Source organism: Lemur catta, chromosome 13 (assembly GCF_020740605.2).
Source record: "Lemur catta isolate mLemCat1 chromosome 13, mLemCat1.pri, whole genome shotgun sequence".
NCBI classification, from domain to species: Eukaryota; Metazoa; Chordata; class Mammalia; order Primates; family Lemuridae; genus Lemur; species Lemur catta.
This window is the reverse complement of record NC_059140.1, coordinates 7,658,945-7,677,600: the sequence shown is the minus strand read 5'-3', so window position 1 is coordinate 7,677,600 and position 18,656 is coordinate 7,658,945. Positions and strand designations below refer to the sequence as shown.

General features: G+C 44.0%; 1 protein-coding gene across 3 annotated transcripts in view; it reads left to right on the top strand.

The window, feature by feature from the left end:
* Positions 1–2,230: 2,230 nt before the first annotated feature.
* Positions 2,231–18,656, top strand: part of LOC123649458 (zinc finger protein 726-like) — an 86,619-nt gene continuing 70,193 nt past the window's right edge. For all 3 annotated transcript variants that reach the window (XM_045567613.1, XM_045567611.1, XM_045567612.1), the window contains exons 1-2: positions 2,231–2,368; positions 18,093–18,219. In XM_045567613.1, coding sequence (XP_045423569.1) covers positions 2,330–2,368; positions 18,093–18,219 — 166 coding nt within the window. In that variant the 5' untranslated portion in view covers positions 2,231–2,329. The remainder of the gene's footprint in view (positions 2,369–18,092; positions 18,220–18,656) is intronic.

Here is an 18,656-nt window from a genome sequence, read left to right as displayed (position 1 = left end):
CACTCTGGGAGGCTGAGGAGGGTGGATCGTTTGAGCTCAGGAGTTTGAGGCCAGCCTGAGCAAAAGCGAGACCCTGTCTCTACTAAAAATAGAAATAAATTATCTGGACAACTAAAAATATATATAGAAAAAATTAGCCGGGCATGGTGGCACATGCCTGTAGTCCCAGCTACTCGGGAGGCTGAGGCAGTAGGATCACTTGAGCCCAGGAGTTTGAGGTTGCTGTGAGCTAGGCTGACACCATGGCACTCTAGCCAGGGCAACAGAGTGAAACTCTGTCTCAAAAAAAAAAAAAAAATGCCGGGCGCGGTGGCTCACCCCTGTAATCCTAGTACTCTAGGAGGCCGAGGCGGGTGGATCATTAGAGGTCAGGAGTTTGAGACCAACCTGAGCAAGAGCGAGACCCCGTCTCTACTAAAAAAATAGAAAGAAATTATCTGGCCAACTAAAATATATATAGAAAAAATTAGCCGAGCATGGTGGCGCATGCCTGTAATCCCAGCTACTCGGGAGGCTGAGGCAGAAGGATTGCTTGAGCCCAGGAGTTTGAGGTTGCTGTGAGCTAGGCTGATGCCACGGCACTCACTCTAGCCCGGGCAACAAAGGGAGACTCTGTCTCAAAAAAAAAAAATAAAAAAATAAAAAAATAATATCATTCTTACCTAATGACACCATTACATTTTCCTAACAATCTGTGAATTAGAGCAGTGTGTCCTCTGTAAGTTAAAGGGGAAAGGCTCCTGGCCTCAGAGCATGTGCTCTGTGGCCACAAGCCCAACAATTTTCCCCCTTGTGTGATGTGCCAGGCCAACGCCCAGGTGCCCAAGTCTTCCTAAGGCAAAGGGTAGGGGCCTGCAAGGCCCTTACCCACTTCTACTCATGGACTCCGTGGCCCTTGTTTTTCAGCTCAGCCCTGAGCCCTCCACTGTTCTGTGCAGGCCACAGGAAGAGGAGGAGCTGGTGCTGTGCCCACCAGTGCCCTCACTGGAGCCTCAAATCCTAGCTATTGGGTTGGCATGTAGGGACCATTAATTTCTGTGGCCCTGGATGCACTTATCAGAATTCAGGCACCTTTCAGAAGTCTAGGTCTCACATCCAACCTGCCTAGACACAGAAATTACATGTTTTAAGTTTATATGCCATGGTTTGTAGTGTACTTACAGAGTTATATAACCACAATCTTGAGGATCCCCCCACCTGGGGCCCCATCATTCTTGGTTCAGTATATGATTTCTGGAAGGGGGATGGGCCACCACCAAGCAGCAGGTGCAAGTAGTGGTCTACCTGTGGACATGTCATGCTTGCATACCCTCCTCTCCCTTAGCACATAGTCTCTCCCAGCGTTGGGCCCGAGGAAAGATGCTGGTAGGGAGGGGGTGTTTCTTTGCCTCTGACAAGAAAGTGTAGTTCAGGCCCATCACCTAACTGAGGTCAAGGGAGTCAGAGCCCTCAGAGCTGCACTTCAATGTGGCAGTTACTGGCCACATGGGCTACTGAGTCCCTAGTCAGAACTAGGGACATGGGCTAGTCTGAACTGACATGTTTATATGATTAAAACATACAATGAATATTAAAGATATAGTACCAAAAATATTAATACTTCATTAATAATTTTGATCAAATACAAAACAATATTCTGGATATATTGGGTTAAACAAACTATTATAATCAATTTTACTTGCTTCTTTTTCTTTTCTTTTATGTGGATACTAGAAAATTTTAAGTGACACACGTGTCTCACATTTTATCTCTATTGGACATGCCTTCCTTAGAGGAGTGCCACCATTTTCTAAGACCAGGCTGCCTCCTCAAAAGACCAGAGGCCAGGTTACAAAATCTCAAACTTTAAAATAATGGTTATTATGTTGTTTTCATTAGTGAATAACATATATATTCACTGCATATATACACAGACACGTGTATACAAATAAAATCCATAAGCGGATATAATTTATATTCAAGATTAAATACAAATGTTCCGCAGGCAGGGCAAAGTCCCAGAACAGGGACAAAGGCCTGTCTAAAAAAAGTTACAGCCAAGAACCTGTTCTTCCGGCCTCACTCAGCCTCCTGTCGGACGGCACCTCCTGTCACTCCTGTCCCGAGGGGTGGGGCCTGAGCCCTAGCCTATCAGGGACGCTGCGTTGAGAGACGTCCAATCAGATGAGCAGCCAGAGAAAAGGAGGCAGCTTCCGGGATCCGGCGCGGCCTTTCCTCTTCCGCCGGGGCACCGAGCTGGAGCCGCGTCCCCAGTGTGCCCTCTCTGCGAGGGCCCACGTGTCTCGGCAGCAGCCGCTGTCACTCTGTGACTTGCAGGTAACGGGAGACCATGGAGAGGACACCTGGACGCTCGAGAAGCCGGAAAATGGTGAGTGTGTGCGGCTGGGCGGGACCCGGCCTCCCTGCTTCAGCCTGGAGTCTAAGACTGAAGTTCGCCGCCGGCACATCTTGGCGCTCAGTCCCCGCAGGCCAGAGGGTAGGGCTGGGCGGGTAGCTGGGACCCTGTGTGTCCTGTTCCGTCCCTGAGCGCTTCCTCTGGCCCCGGCCCAGAGCCCTCTCGGGTGGCCCGGCGCCTGCGGTGCACGTCCCCTCAGACTGTGCGGTAACGGCGGGAGTGCCCAGGGAGGAACCCCAGCTCTGCGCGTGGCGCTCTGCGCGGGGGGAGCTGGAGTCCGGGTGTCCCCAGGCCTTCCCACCTCCTGTTAAGAATAAACTGAGGCGCCATTAAAATAGTCAAGAGTTTACTTTATTTGAGCAAACAGCAACGGTGAAGCCCGAGCCGTGGTTTGTAGTTTGGGTGTTGGGTGGGGGCAGGGATTGACGGAAAGGCTCTTCCGAGGTTCATGAGGAAGCAAACCAAATTCAGTAACTGATTGGTTACTGTTATGCATTTGCCTTATTTGTACTATCCAGTTGGACGTTTCCTCGTATTGTAATCAGGATAACTGGGGGTTTGTGGTTGGTTAAGACTAAGTTGTGTAAGATGGTGGTTTTCCTCAATATAATGTCTGCCTCTGGAAGTCATTCAAATTCCTAGAAGAACCATTTATAAGTTAATTTCTTTCTCCCTGGTACCTTTATTCTCCCTAGTAATTATTTTTTGACCCTGAAAAGAATGGTCCTTCCTCAAAAGAAGGAATTTCTCATCTCCTCCCTTTTATGAAAAAGAATAATTAAGCTTCTGTACCCCAGTGGGAGGTTGAGGTAATCATTCTGAGATTACCCCACATACATTAATAAATTTGCATGTCTTTTCTGTTGTTAATCTGCTTTTTGTCAGTTGATATTAAGGGAAGCTTCAAAGAATGAAGGTAAAGGTTTTCCCTCAGGCCCTGCATTAGTAATTTATAAGAAATAAATTTGAGTTAGATTTTTGTTTCTTTAGGTAGAAATGCAGGGCACTAGAACTGTTTCAGTCTAATTGCCTCCTATTTATTTTAGCACTCCACAAGAGGACTTGTTTCCCCTGCATTTTCCAAAAATATGGCAAGCTGAGTCTAAATCCACCACCTGCTTCACGCAGCCTAACTCTTTTAGGTATTGCAGTAAAATCCTAAATTTTCAGTTTCTTTCCCACATTTCCAGTTGCTATCTTCCCATCTGATTCACATTATCAACGGTTCTCCCAAATTGCCCTTTTCAAACAGATGTAGTATTTTAGTTGTTTGTCATTTCTTTACATAACAGTGGTGACTTTTTAAAATATTTTTCTTTCTTTCTTTCTTTCTTTTTTTTTTTTTTTTGAGACAGAGTCTCACTTTGTTCCCCTGGCTAGAGTGCCATGGTGTCCGGCTCACAGCAACCTCAAACTCCTGGGCTTAAGCAATCCTTCTGCCTCAGCCTTCCGAGTAGCTGGGACTACAGGCATGTGCCACCATGCCCGGCTCATTTTTCTATATATGTTTTTAGCTGTCCATATAATTTCTTTCTATTTTTAGTAGAGACGGGGTCTTGCTCTTGCTCAGGCTGGTCTTGAACTCCTTAGCTCAAACAATCCACCCGCTTCAGCCTCCCAGAGTGCTAGGATTACAGGCGAGAGCCACTGCGCCCGGCCTATTTTTTATTTCTTAACATTTCACACGAGAAGAAAGCAGACGATAGTCCCATGATGTTCTGCTATAGAAAGTCTTTGTGCCTTCTTCCTTTTATCTTCCTTAGGAACGTACACCTTATCAGAATGTCTTTAGGTTTAGGTTCCGCTTCGGAAACTTTACAGGATGATATGTCCTCAGCCACCCTCCTATCTTTTCCTGGTCCTGGTTTTCACATTTGTCTGAGCATGACTCAAGATGCTCATAGCAGCCATGTTTTCTGGAGTATCCTGTGAATATCAGTCCCTGTGACAACTCCTCCTAGAGAACAGCCCGAAATATAGGGGCGTAGTCTTTCCGGGGGAGTAGATGAATGACCTTAATATTGAGAGGAGTCTCCTGGTATAGCCTTCACCTAAAAAGCTAACCAACTGGGACTTTAAGATTTCTTTGTACCAGCCTCAGTTTCCGTTCCTGGGAGACAGATTATCAGCTTATCAGATGCTGGTATTCAGGGGAAAATGCTCAAGTCATTACTGTCCTCTGGTTTTTCTCAGATTTGTGATGAGGAAAAACTATCCCAAAGGACAAGGATAATCCACTCCAATAAGGTGGTGCAAGAACCTGCAAAGCAATACACACTTCGTGTACAGTGGAAAGCGCTGTGCAGTTTCTCTAGGGAGAGTAGTCATGGAGCACTTCAGTGAGCAGGATGGGGGTGGGAGAATGTCTCAAGGGATATGATGACCTTACTTGACACTTAAGTCATACATGTCTGTATTCCAGTCACCAGTGCCACTCCCTGAATGAGTTGCCTTGAAAAGCTTTATTCCTTTATTTCAGCTTCAGTTTTTCATTAACTGTAAAATGTAATTCATCCATAGAGCCTGAAAAATAAGAAAATATTTCTGAAAAGACAAGACAGAAGTAGAGTTCAGAAAAGGGAATTAAAAATGTAGTCATGTATTCCACTTCACAAAAAATCTTATTTACCTCTTTTTTCTTAGAGTGAGTTGTAATAAGTTTCTGAGGTCAGTTCTTTATCAACACTGATTTCAAATGGAATTCCAGAGCTTAGCTTTGGAATGCTACCATGGAAAAGTGTGAGACAAAGTCTGTTTTCATTTATTGCTGATTAAAATGAATGTATTTCTACAAGAAAGTATGGTAGATAAATCAGTGAGTTACACAGATTAAAAAAATACGTCAGTTCCTCTTTTTTGCAGGGTGGAGAATTTGTGACAGTAATTAAATTTGTTCTGTTTTCTGTAGTCTGGAAGTTGGAGTTTCATGCTAAATGCTATGGGGACAGCACTTGAAAACTTCCAGAAATGTTCACATATGATTATTTACTAAATAATTTGTTTTCATGAAAGTAATAATTATATGTCATGTTTATTGTCTGTCAAGGATAGATAATTTTGTTTTTCATGTTGAAATCTGAAATGTAAGGGCCTTCCAGTATCCTTCCATCATATAAACATCAACAGTGGGTTTGCGGGATTTTGCTAGATTTTTCAAACACTGGATATTTTCTCATCCAACACTAAGTAAATAACCTTGAGTAGGAACCAGAGGTCTGAGTCCAATGACTAAGCTAAGGTCAATTTTGATCCTCCAAAAGGTGGTCATTGAGTGCCCAGGAAGTCTCTCCCCTGCAGGTATTCCAGTCTCTTCACACTAGCCATAGGAGAAGCCCTTTATACTGAAAGAAGCTACAAAACCCTGGAAAGCTAGGGACCCACAGGCGAATGTGGTTGAGGTTGGGATGGAAATGGGGGGAGTGATGAGATGTCCTTTCTGAGTGTGTTATTGTTATTGTTCTGGGGCTGTTTCTAGGCATCGTCCAATACAATAAATTTGAAATTACAACTTATTGTCCTATAAGATACATTCTTTTTTTTTTTTTGAGACAAATGTCTCACTCTTTTGCCCGGGCTAGAGTGAGTGCCGTGGCGTCAGCCTAGCTCACAGCAACCTCAAACTCCTGGGCTCAAGCAATCCTTCTGCCTCAGCCTCCCAAGTAGCTGGGACTACAGGCATGCACCACCATGCCTGGCTAATTTTTTTCTATATAGATTTTTAGCTGTCCACATAATTTCTTTCTGTTTTTAGTAGAGACGGGGTCTCACTCTTGCTCAGGCTGGTCTAGAACTCCTGAGCTCAAACAATCCACCCGCCTCGGCCTCCCAGAGTGCTAGGATTACAGGCGTGAGCCACCGCGCCCGGCCTATAAGATACATTCTTAATTATTCTAAAGAAATATTGGAATAGGGGAAAGCACCAAGTATAATATCTTCAAACATCATAAAAGTTATGCAGACAGGGCTTTCTTTCATAGGGAGAAGCAAACAAATTTAGAAAAAGGTGGGAGAGGGAGGTCAGAATGGAGAATGGAAAAATGATATCCTAGGTCAGAGAATGTTTCACCCTGAAGTCAGCCTGTTTTTAGGAGGAGCATAAATAGGGGTTGTATGTTGGCTCAGACTGAGGATGGTTCAAAGTTCAGGGGCCTGCAGGAAGGAAATTTAAGCAAAGTTTGGTCAAGAAGTATCTTGTTCTGACCACTGAAGACAAAACTATTCAGCTAATTGTTTATGAGCAACAAGTGGGAATTTGCAGAAACTCTGTCTGGCTTTGTCATAGGTAAAGTTGGGAGTATCACCTGAGTCATAATGGGAAGGGTCATTCCTTGCAATGAGCTGCTGCTGAGAATGCAGAGGACAGGGAATTTCTTTAATCACACCTACTTACCAGGATTAACTACCTACCCCAGGATGAACTACTTTTCCCACTACTTTCCCATGCACTATTTATCTCTACCATGTGGCTTTTCCTGAATGGCATCCTTTATACCAAATTGGTGAATGTAAGTAATGCGGATTGCTGACTTCTGTGAATAGTTCTATCAAATTATTAAACTTGTGGAGGGGGTTATAGGAGCCCCTGATTTATAGGCACTTGCTGAAAAGTGTGGATGGGCCCATGGGTCTTGCCATTGGCATTTGCAGCAAAGGCAGTATTTTGGGACTAAGCCCTGAACTTGTGGGTCTGTGCTAACTTTGGGTGGTGTCAGAATTGAATTTTGCAGAAGCAGTTGGTATTGGAATATTCGCTGGTGTTCAGCAAACTCTACACATTTGCTGTTGGAAGTGTTGTCAAAAACAGACATCACAGGGGCCTGGGCTGGAGGGAGACTGCGATTGTCTCAGGTAAGGGATGGACTATTTTCCTGCACATAGGCTGTCACACTGCAAGTTGTGCTGTGATTCCACATACCCTCCTGGGGTCAGAAGGGACTGAGGTCTTAGAGAGGAGGAATTCTGAGGTTAGATCTCCTCTCCCCATCCTGCTGCCACCATGTAATTCTCACACTTTGATTCATGCACGTGCACATTAGGCAGTGATGTGGCCATAATCCTCTCAGGCAAGGCTCCACTCCCTGGAGTCTAGCCCACGGTTCCTTTGCTCCCAGAGTTTCCCACCAAAAATGCACATAAGTGCCTAGAAGACTCCTGGCTTATCCCCATTTTCAGACCATGACTTTGTAGCAGCAACATGGCCCTCCATCAGCACAGGCTTCTGGACTACCTAGTGGTAATCTCATCTGCCTGCGTGGCACAGGAATAAGCCAGAGCATATCTCAGCCTGGGCTAGTATCTCTAGTACAGGCAGAATAAGTGACTAAGATATAAATATAAATCAATGGAAGATAGATATCAATGGAAGTTTATTAAGCCAAAGTTTGAGCACACTTTGGCAAAAAACGCAAACCACAGATGCATCTTTGCATTTGGGAACTTCAGTATTTAAAGGTGGCAAGAAATACAGAAAGAAGAAGGAGGATGGGCATGGGCAGTGAGGTAAAACGGTTACATCCTTGTGAGGCCCAAGAAATTTACATTTTACATAGGGTAGAATGAATGTTTGAAGAGAAAAGGGGAGTAAAGGAAGAATCAATTATGTAGATGTCCCTGGGTGGGTGGAAGAACTGATCTTGCCTTGTCTCTGTCCTACACCTGGGAAGATTAACTTGTAATCAACATTATTAGTGTGCAATTGAACAGACTTTAGTTTTAGGAGCTAGATATAGCCTGCAGTCCCAAAGTTATAATTTACATGTTCTTGCTTATGGAAGGCCAGCAAAGAATTTTTTATGACTTCTGTGGGTGCAGTCCTTGTAGATGCCTGAGACCTTTTTTCTTTCCATGAGGTTCTGGCTGATGCATAATGTTAGTAACAGCTATTCATTTGGAATGGGGAGTTATATGACTCAGCCCCCAGGCTTGACATTTGGTTTTGAATAAGGAGTTTGGGGAATGGTCCTGATACGTGTACTTTCTTTTACCACACCAGCCAGTTGTTCTACCAGCTCTGTCCTGTCCTCCACTCATGGATCCTTGATAGCACCTGTCTCTTTTCTAATCTTTTCTTCTCCACAAACCCTCTTTCATGTGCATGCAGTATGGCTAAAGCTACTCTGGTGCCTGAATCTAGTACCTCCTGGAATTGTGTCCATGAGTTCCAGGCTATGGCCCTAGACTGGGCTGTTGTAAGAGCAAATACAGGTTAGAAATACCAGACTGAATCCTCCGACTTGAAAATAAGGGAAGATATTTTATTCTCTTCCTTTTTCTTAAAGCTTTTAATTTAGAAAATTTTATATGTAATTTTTTTCTCTGCCTCTTTGAAATATAGTTACATCATTTTACCAGCTAAATAGGATTTTTGTCAATTTTAAAACTCAGGGTAGTCTTTCTGTAGCACCCAAGAACCACTGATATGAAATTTAAATAGTCAAGAATATAGCATCCTATTCCACAGTTTCTGCTGGAGAGTAGGAGCCTCCCTTTAGCGGGCACCTCGCTCCAAGTAGCCAAACTATCTTCTGTCATGAAAACATGGGAAGTTTTATTCTTTCTTTGAATATAGCCAATTAGCAAACAGAGATGGCCTTTCCAATTACCTAGCGAATTTAGGGTGAACTACATATGACAAATGATCCAGTCAAGTCTTCTACTTGAGAACTAATTATGGTGACTTTTATCTTTGCAATCTTTAAGCAAATTGTCTGAGATGCACATTCTGGTTTAATTGTGTAAGAAAAGTTGCCTTTCTGTTCTGCCATCATAGAGAGTTATTCTGGAGTTGGAAATAATTTCTGTTTAACTATATTTCCCACAAACCATCCAAAATTACCAGACACAATATAAACAAATACGATGCCTACCCTGCCGCACTCTAGATGGCCCTTTCGCTCTCAGTCTTCTAGTCGTAAACAACAATTGTGCAGCAAAGAGCATTCTGTCCCCAGTATCTGAAACTATAATGTTCTCTCTATTTTCCATCTCCCTTCTAGAGCAGTTAGACTAGATTTCCACCAAAATCACTTCATAGGGCAGCAATCAGCCAATCTAGCTCTGTAAATTACCCTGCTATCGTCAGACCTGAAACTGATCCAGAGACCAGGTGTCCCAGAAACTCAACCAGGCTCACACATGTGCATCAGATAGTCAACTTTCCCCTCCTTCTCTTTCCCAAAGGACACCAGCTGCATCCCCATCCCTTCAAGAGCTAAATCTGCAGCTCCAAATTCTGAATCCAGGTCCTGGGGTTCTTCAGGATTTGATAGAGCAGCTTCAATGAGGGGATCTCTCCACTAGTTTCTTCTTATGCTGTAACACCCAAGATTATAAATCCAGGTTGAGTCCACCTAGAACCTGCACATAGGGGCCTCCACCTGGAATTCACAACACACAGCCAGTCTGGACTGAGACTGTGCAGATAACCCAAAGGAGACATTTTCGGCATTTTGAGAGGTCAACATAGACTTTGTAAAGCCCCCATTTTGTAATGAAGCCCTTCAAGTTTTCCAGATGTTTTCCAGTGACCTGCTTCAGTTGTGTGAAGGATTCCTGGTGTAAATAGGATCTTGTGGCAGAATCTGTAAGTGTACACAAGCACTTCAGCAGTCAAAGAACAGGGCCACAGAATATTCAGAGCCATGATCACAACTGCAGCTACCTTTATACTGTGTTACTGCAGGACAGTATTCTTTTTCTTCCTCATACCCAAAAGTTAGGTGAGGAGGGACAGGTAATATTACATTTGGATCCAGGGTCGGCTGTTCTACAAGGGCAGGGCTATTTTGTATCCTTGCCACACAGAATCACCCTCAGTCTCTGCTACCTCAGTCATCATCCTTCTCAAACTCACTGGGGATGCTCTCACAAGCACGAGGGAGGCTTTGAGACATTTAAGACAGAAATCTGGCCGGGCGCGGTGGCTCACGCCTGTAATCCTAGCACTCTGGGAGGCCGAGGCTGGTGGATCGCTCAAGGTCAGGAGTTCGAGACCAGCCTGAGCAAGAGTGAGACCCCGTCTCTACTAAAAATAGAAAGAAATTATCTGGCCAACTAAAATATATATAGAAAAAATTAGCCGGGCATGGTGGTGCATGCCTGTAGTCCCAGCTACTCGGGAGGCTGAGGCAGTAGGATCGCTTAAGCCCAGGAGTTTGAGGTTGCTGTGAGCTAGGCTGACGCCACGGCACTCACTCTAGCCCGGGCAACAGAGCGAGACTCTGTCTCAAAAAAAAAAAAAAAAAAAAAAAAAAAAGACAGAAATCTGCCATTTTACTCATTTGCCAGAAAATTAATAAATCTCCCTTTCCTTTTCCTCAAACACTTGTCCTGTTCTTCTGATGCAGCCCTGGGGACAGGTGCTAAGCTTTTGGTAACAGATTTGGCACCCCTGGTTGGGCCCATTGGCACCCTGGTGGAATGACACCCCAGGGCAGGGGAGCTTCCCTGGGCTAAGCCATGGGGCTTCGCTGGAAGGAGCAGCTTCTTTTCAAGTGAGAGCGTACAGGACGATCCCAGCAGCTGCCGGAGCCTGTTTTAGCTCTGGCAAACCCCATCTCTCCCCTGCCCAAAGTAGGTGCAGCTCCTCACAAGCCCAACTGAGTTGAGGAGAAAGAAATGGCTTTGAGAAGCATCCAGACACCATGGCCATTTGTTTGCTTTGTAAATTCCCCGGTGTGCTTGCTGAGACCCTGATTTGACCCTTATGTGGAGGTTTTCAGACCTTCCTGTTGGTTATTTCTTTTGAGGCACCATTTGGGGGTGGAAGTCTTGAGGTTGTGTAAAACTAGGAAACCTGGTTTAAATCTGGAACACATTTGCAGTTCCCAGGGAATGGGGGGACCAGGTCACCATTTGGGGAGGGTTTTGAACATTTCAGCCCTATGGCAGGGCATTTGGGGCACTGTTTGAGGTACCATTTGGGGTGGCATTTATCCCCTTTAAATTTCCATTTGTTTGGTAGTCCTGACATTCTGTGTTGGGAATTCCCTGTAGTGTTTGTTTTGTATTTTTTGAGTTTTGTTACAACATAAGAAAGCCCCATCTAGGCTGGGTGCAGTGGCTCATGCCTGTAATCTTAGCACTCTGGAAGGCTGAGGCAGGAGGATCAGTCAAGGTCGGGAGTTCAAGAACAGCCTGAGCAAGAACGAGACCCCGTCTCTACTAAAAATAGAAAGAAATTAACCGGACAACCAAAAATATATATAGAAAAAATTAGCCGGGCATGGTGGCACATGCCTGTAGTCCCACCTACTCAGGAGGCTGAGGCAGGAGGATGGCTTGAGCCCAGGAGTTTGAGGTTGCTGTGAGCTACGCTGATGCCACGGCACTCTAGCCTGGGCAACAGAGCCAGACTCTGTCTCAAAAAAAAAAGAAAAAAAAAAGAAAACTCCATCTAAAAGTCTCTTGGGATAAATTTTGGCTTAATGGCCAAACTTTTAGCTATGAGTCCATGTTTGAAAGAAAATGGTGTTATTATAATCCAATGCATGTGCTGGGGTTTGAAGATAAATGGCTGTTAAAATGACACCTTAAATTATTATATTGTCTTAACAACTGGAATTATTTTGTCAAAAGTCAGTTAAACAGGAAGAGATCCCATATGTACAACTTTAAAGGCCTGGGTTACAGTTAATGGTATAAGAGAGACCTCTACTAGTGGTGGTGGGATAGTCATGATACTTTGTTTTAATTAAACAGTAAGATCTCCCCCTGGGAAGGGAAACTGACTAAGCACAGCTCCAGCTGCACAGCAAGTGAGAACCGGGGTGGGGGGGAGCACCTGTTGCCTGACCGGCCGCCACTCCCAGGTGCACGTGTGACAGGACAGGGAGGCACCGAGGCCTGCTGCCTTCCTGGGGGCGGCCAAACACCTGCCGCAGTTTGGGCAGTTCGCAGGAAGACACAGGCTCAGCCATACTCGAGCTCGCACTGGTGGGGCCTGCCAGCCAGGGAAATGGGCCCTGTGAGGAGCCTGGCCCAGGGCAACTGTCACCTGCCACCACTGCCACCATCTTGGTGCTGTGAGCGAGCAACTTGAGCTCTTCAGTCCCATGCCCAGTAGGCTATGACTCAGGAATGGCAATGGTCTCAATTCTAAACCCAACAGGGAACAATTTGGCCAGAAGGCACCGCGACGAGGAGCAGGGGAATTTATGGCAGCATTAGATAGGAGGCTTAATTGTGCAAGAACAGCCGGCAGGGTTCTTTAAGACAGTCAAAAGGAAAGGGCAAAAAAGTAGCCCCAATTTCATACACAATCAGTGTGTTTATATAAAAAAATAGACATTAAGAAATAATTGTCCCAAATTAAAGAGGACTCCAGGTGACAAGAAATCCCCAGGAGGGAAAATGGTCTTTTGTTCAAGTCCAGTACTCAGATAATGAAGGAGGAGGCTGGGGCCCCCTGCCTCACTAGTAGCTTCAATCCAAATATTCTCCACAGTAGCCCTGGGTAAAATTAACAGTGGGGCAAAAATTGACAGTGGGGATTTGATCGGTGCCAAGCAGCATGGACAAAAGAGGTCTGCAGGGCCCCTTCCACCAGCCACCACCCTGACCCCCAACACCAGCCATGCCTGGTACTCTGCGAGCCAGGCAGGGGGCAGTGGGGGAGGGACCAGTCAGTAGTGAGACAGCCATAGACAAGTGGAGGCTGAGGAACTGGTTGCAGTGGGCTCGGGGATGGACCTGGGTGAGCAATGGGAGTACAGGGAGTTGTTTCAGAAGTAGCAGAAGCTCACCTTCTGGGGGTGCCACCAAGTTCCTGCTGGGTAAATACCAGGGCCCAATAAAGTATACAGGGACTGTCATGGTGCTTTGAAGTTTGAGCCTCCACATTGTTACAACATTTACAAAAAGAAAGCTACCAAAAGTGAGTAAGGCCATATAGGCTGATGGGACCCCAGGACGTGCAGAGAAAATGTAAATTCCCCATGCCAATGAGTATAAATACACACAGGATTGATGTGCCAGCAATGATATTGTACAAATGACTATGACTGATACTTACACTTGAGTGACAGTGTCTCAGGACCGGGTGGCCTTGTGCTGCTAAACTGTGTTAGGGGTTTTAAAAGGGCTCTCCTAGCCTCTTTGGTGGGATCTTAATGGGGGACTTGTGGAACCTGCAATTGAACAAATTTGCAAACAACAAGTTACTTATCTGAGGTTCCTAGGAATGACAGGGTTCTGTCATGTCTGAATTCCAGACTTTAGACTGATGACAAAGCCCTTGTATGATGACCTTAGAGGGACAGATGTAGAGTCCCTGATCTGGATCATGGAGTGTAAAAATGCCTTTGAAAAACTAAAGCAGAGTCTTAAAAACAAAGAATAAGCCTTAGAGTCTTAGTATAGATACTGGGAGACATCCCACAGCCAGTGACATCAAAGCCACTAAACAATACTGTGAGAGGCCTCTTTGCCTCCAGATGGCTACAGCTACTTATAAATTGTTACTGGAAACGGTATCTATTCTCAATCCTGCCACACTGTTACTAGCCAAAGAAAATGGGCCTTTACCACATGACTGTTTGAAAGTTCTGGAGACTGTCTATTGTAGCAGAGTGAATCTGTCAGATGAGCCAATGCCAGAGCCAAACTGGGATCTGTTCACTGGTGGGAACAGCTTTATGGACAGCAAAGGGCTAGATATGTGGTGATCATGGCAGTGGCACTGCCACCTGGTACTTCAGCTTAGAAAGCTGAGCTGATTACTTTAACCAGAACTCTTCAGTTATCCAGAGAGAAAAAGGTAAAACATTTATACAGACTCTAAAGATGTTTTCATGATAGTACATGTTCATGGTGCCGTTTGAGAGAAAAGGGGTCTCCTGGAAATAAGACTACTAAGTATGTCACTAATATAATGGCCCTGATACAGACCATGGCTGAACCCACGTGGGTGGCCAGCATGGCAAAAAGAAATCGGGCCACTGCCTGAGCTGTTGAGGAGGCTGCTGGAGGTGATCTGTTCCTCAGAGCTTTGACACCCTGGCTAGATTTAGATCCCCTTTAAAACTAAACACAGGGGCTCTCAACTGTGAGATGACACAGCTAAATGGAGACAGAATTCTTGTGGAATCATTCTCCTGCCTGAAGCTTTGGTTCGGCTTCTTGTGGGACATTTAGATGAATACAGACATTGAGGGCGTGATGCCTTAACAGATTTGCGGAACCTCACTTAGGAGGTCCCAGTTTACAACAAACTATTTATGTGCTCAGTATGGGTCCAAGGACAGAAAGACAACCCACTACACAGAGAGTCCAACCTGTGGGGGTCCACCCTTTCAGTGACAGACAGTTTCACTCAGATGCCTAGATTTATATTGATGGGTACATTTTCAGTTTGGGTAGAGGCTTATCCTACCAGAGCAGAAGGAGTGTCTGAAGTTACCAGAATCCTTCTGAAGGAACTCACTCCCAGATAGGCTCCTACCAGGAGGTACTGGGCTGAAACAGGGCCTTCGCTGAGTTCCTACATGCATATGACAACATAAAACATGAACAGGACTCAGAGGACAATGGGATGATGGACATCAGCAGCCCAGGGAAAGAGGCCAGATGGATGGAAAATGACAATGCTAGTGACAGACACTGTGGACAGGCAGCTACAGAGACAGCTCAACAGCTTCGTCTTTGGCAGGGATGTCAACAGCGCAGCAACATGGCTGAGAGGGCCAGAGCCAAGAAAGAGAGACCTAAAAGCTAGAGACAGATAAGACTCAAGATAAGTTGCCATCCTGACTTATAACTATTGGCTCAGTCTCTGGACTGATGGCCCCATTGTTGACAGGACCCAGGAACACACTCCACAGAGCCCTGGACATTTTGCGAGAGTGATAATCGACCCTCCTTTGTAGTGGAGATAATCCGGCAAGTAAACAAAGTTCTGCATCTAAAATAAAAATTATGTACATCCTAGAATTAATACAGGAAACCCATCTAAAGTGGGATAGGGTGTTGCCACCTGCCCTTGGTCCAGATAAGGGTACTCCAACAAACAGGCTTAATTTAAGTCCCTAAAAAATAGTTTATGAGAGACCCTTCCTAGCACCCTAGGTAAGTGAGTATGGTACTATAACCATATGTAAAAAAGAAAAAGAAAAGAAAAGAGAAAAAAGAAATAAAGCAATATGTCAAATGAGTGAGACAAATGCTAACCGTTATACATGAGTTTGTCTTTCTCAGGTCCCCACCCCAGTTGAAAACAGAAAAGTAGAAGTGACCTATAAAGTGCCTCTAACAACTCACACCTTTTAAAAATTGTCAGAAGTAAAACCATGGGTCCATCATAACAAAGTAAAGAGGTGTCCCATGAAAAAAAAGGATCCAAACCCCTTGTGGAGGGACCCAGCCTTTAAATGATCTAAAGTATCTGTGTAAGATTAAAAATAAACCTCCTTAGTAAAAATTTCCCCAGGGCTGTCACCTCTTCTTGTTGCTGGGTTTGTAATCCTAAACCTTGTTTGCTACAAGTATTTCTATATATGATTTCTGAATTTACAGAAGCCTGTATCGCAGAGCACCTATAGCAGTGGTCCCCAACCTTTGTGGTGCCAGGGCCCAGTTTCATGGAATAGTTTTTCCATGGATGTCGGGATAGGGGAGGGGAAGAGCCGAGGCAGTGATGCAAGCAGTGGGAAGCAACTGTGACAGATGAGGCTTCACTGCCTCACCCACCCACTGCTCACCTCCTGCTGTGTGGCAGCGTTCCCAAGTTTCATGGAAGACAAGTTTTCCATGGATACAGGGGGAGAAGCGGAGCTCAGGCAGTGACTCGCAGCCCAGTTCCTAACAACAGGCCACGGACTGGTATGGGGCCGTGGCCCAGGTGTTGGGGACTGCAGACCTATAGGGTATAACCAGTAGTTCTGTACTCAGGGGTCTCATGTTTCTTTCTAACCAACCCCTGTATCAGATGTTTTGTACAAGGCAACAGTCCATTTTGCCTTGTCAATCCTCACTGTTAGAGTTGTTACTTATGACTCTTTTTTGGCATGCTAATCTGTTGTAAATATACTGCTAAAACTTTGCAATGGCATAAATAAGTATAAAACTTCCATCTATGACATCACTGGAATTCAACAGAAAGTAGCTTGATTACTGTGTCACCGCTACCTTCATAGATATAGAAGGGTAAAATCGACAGTGGGCAATATGTTATAGGGAATGGCTAGAAAAAGGGCAAAAATGTTTTTTGTCTCTTTAAAATATCTCTCATTCCTTTTGGAGAACTAAAACCTGTAGCCTTGCCTCAGACCAGTGGTTGAAGGGGCAGAGGGATGTTCTTTGTTCTTTGTGCTGCAGGAGATGGCTCAGCAAAACTGTGTGGGTGTCTGGGGTCCAGGCCAGTGGAGGTCTGGGTGGAGGCCACGAGATTGTCTTTGCCAGGCATGGGACAGAACAACAATTGCCTGGAGCTGAAGACCTCCCCTTCAAAAGCTCTGTATTTCTGCTTATGATTAGGAACTGGTGCTTTAAGATGAGAGTCTACCATTTTCCTTATCTGCCAGCAAATTAATAAATCTCTGTTTTGTTTTTTTTTTCCTTCAACAACTTGTCCTTGTTCTTCTGATGCAGCCTCGGTCAAGCTTTCAGTAACATTATTACAGTTGATGTTAATTTTATTCACTCAGTTAAGGTGCTGACAGATTTTTCACCAAGGAGATAATTATTTTTCTCTGTTATTAATGAGTACCTTGGGAGATTTGTCAACTGATGTGCATAAGCCATTACATTGAATGTGGAAGTTTCCCTTTCTTTTTTTAATCACTTTATTTATTTATTATTATTATTATTTCAGCATATTGTGGGGGGTACAAAAGTTTAGGTTACCTATATTGCCCTTGCCCCCTGCCCGAGTCAGAGCTTCAAATGTGTCCATCCCCTAGACAGTGCACATCGCACTCATTATGTATGTATATACCCATCCCCTCCCCACATCTGCCCGACACCCGATTAATGTTATTCCTGAATGTGCTTTTAGGTGATGATCAGGGAAACCAATTTGATGGTGAGTACATGTGGTGCTTATTTTTCCATTCTTGAGATAATTCACTTAGTAGAATGGGTTCCAACTCTATCCAGGAGAACACAAGAGATTCTATATCCCCATTATTTCTTAGATTCTATTCTATATAGCTCTCTTTGGCAAATGAAGGATTTCATCTTTGTTTACTGGTCAGATAAACGAGGATAAACCCAGCCTTAACTACTTACTAAATGTTTGACAGAATATTCTCATGGGCCAGAAGCATTGTTATCATGGTCGAGCTTGTTAAAAATTGAGAAATTTAGGGTTCACCCCATATCTTCTGAATAAAAATCTGCATTTAACAGGATCTCCGGTTCATTGTTGTACACATTAAAGTTTGGGAAGTACCTTCTAATTCATTGTGACTTTTCATCTGGGAAATATGCACAACTCATCCTGTATAATGTAAAGAAAGTACTGAAAATGTGCATGCCTGTATTGGTGACCCTATTTTTATACTGTGTACATTATGCTATCCTCTTTCCTCAGTGTTAGAGAATATATTAGGGAATAATATATCTCTGTTAAAATTATCTTATGGGATAATTCCAGACAATCATAGAAACAGTTTGCTTCACTTTCTCATTTCACCAGAAGTGAAATTAAGTCTCCCCATGTTTGCTCAGTAAGTACGTGTTTTTTGTTTGTTTGTTTTTTCAGGAACTGTTGTCATTCAGGGATGTGTCCATAGAATTCTCTCTGGAGGAGTGGGCATGCCTGGACACTGCTCAGAAGAATTTGTATCGGGATGTGATGTTGGAGAACTACAGAAACCTGGTCTCACTGGGTGAGGATCACTTCAATACACAATTCGTATTTCACAGTGAGGATTTCATATCCTTTCTTTGTAGAATGTTTTCAAGGAGTTTCTGCTTTGTATAAATAAGTTTCTAATCCTCGTTTCTGGGGAAAACTTAGAAATTTGTTGGTATAGAAAAGAAAATATTTAAGATGTGTTATCTTGACATTAATATTACCCTTTCTTCTGCTGATTTGTATCCTTCACTCTAGATTAGTGATAATTTCAGAAATTTGCTGACATAAAATATTATTGCCCATATCTTAAAACTCAGTTTCTACCATTAATTTTTGATTCGGTAGTCCTGAGTAGTGGAGCTAAGGGCCCACAAATTGTAAATAATTTCCTAAATATTGTAAAGTTTCTGTAAGTAAATAGTATTTTGGAATTATTTTACTAGAATCTTCTAGCATGTTCTTGTTTTC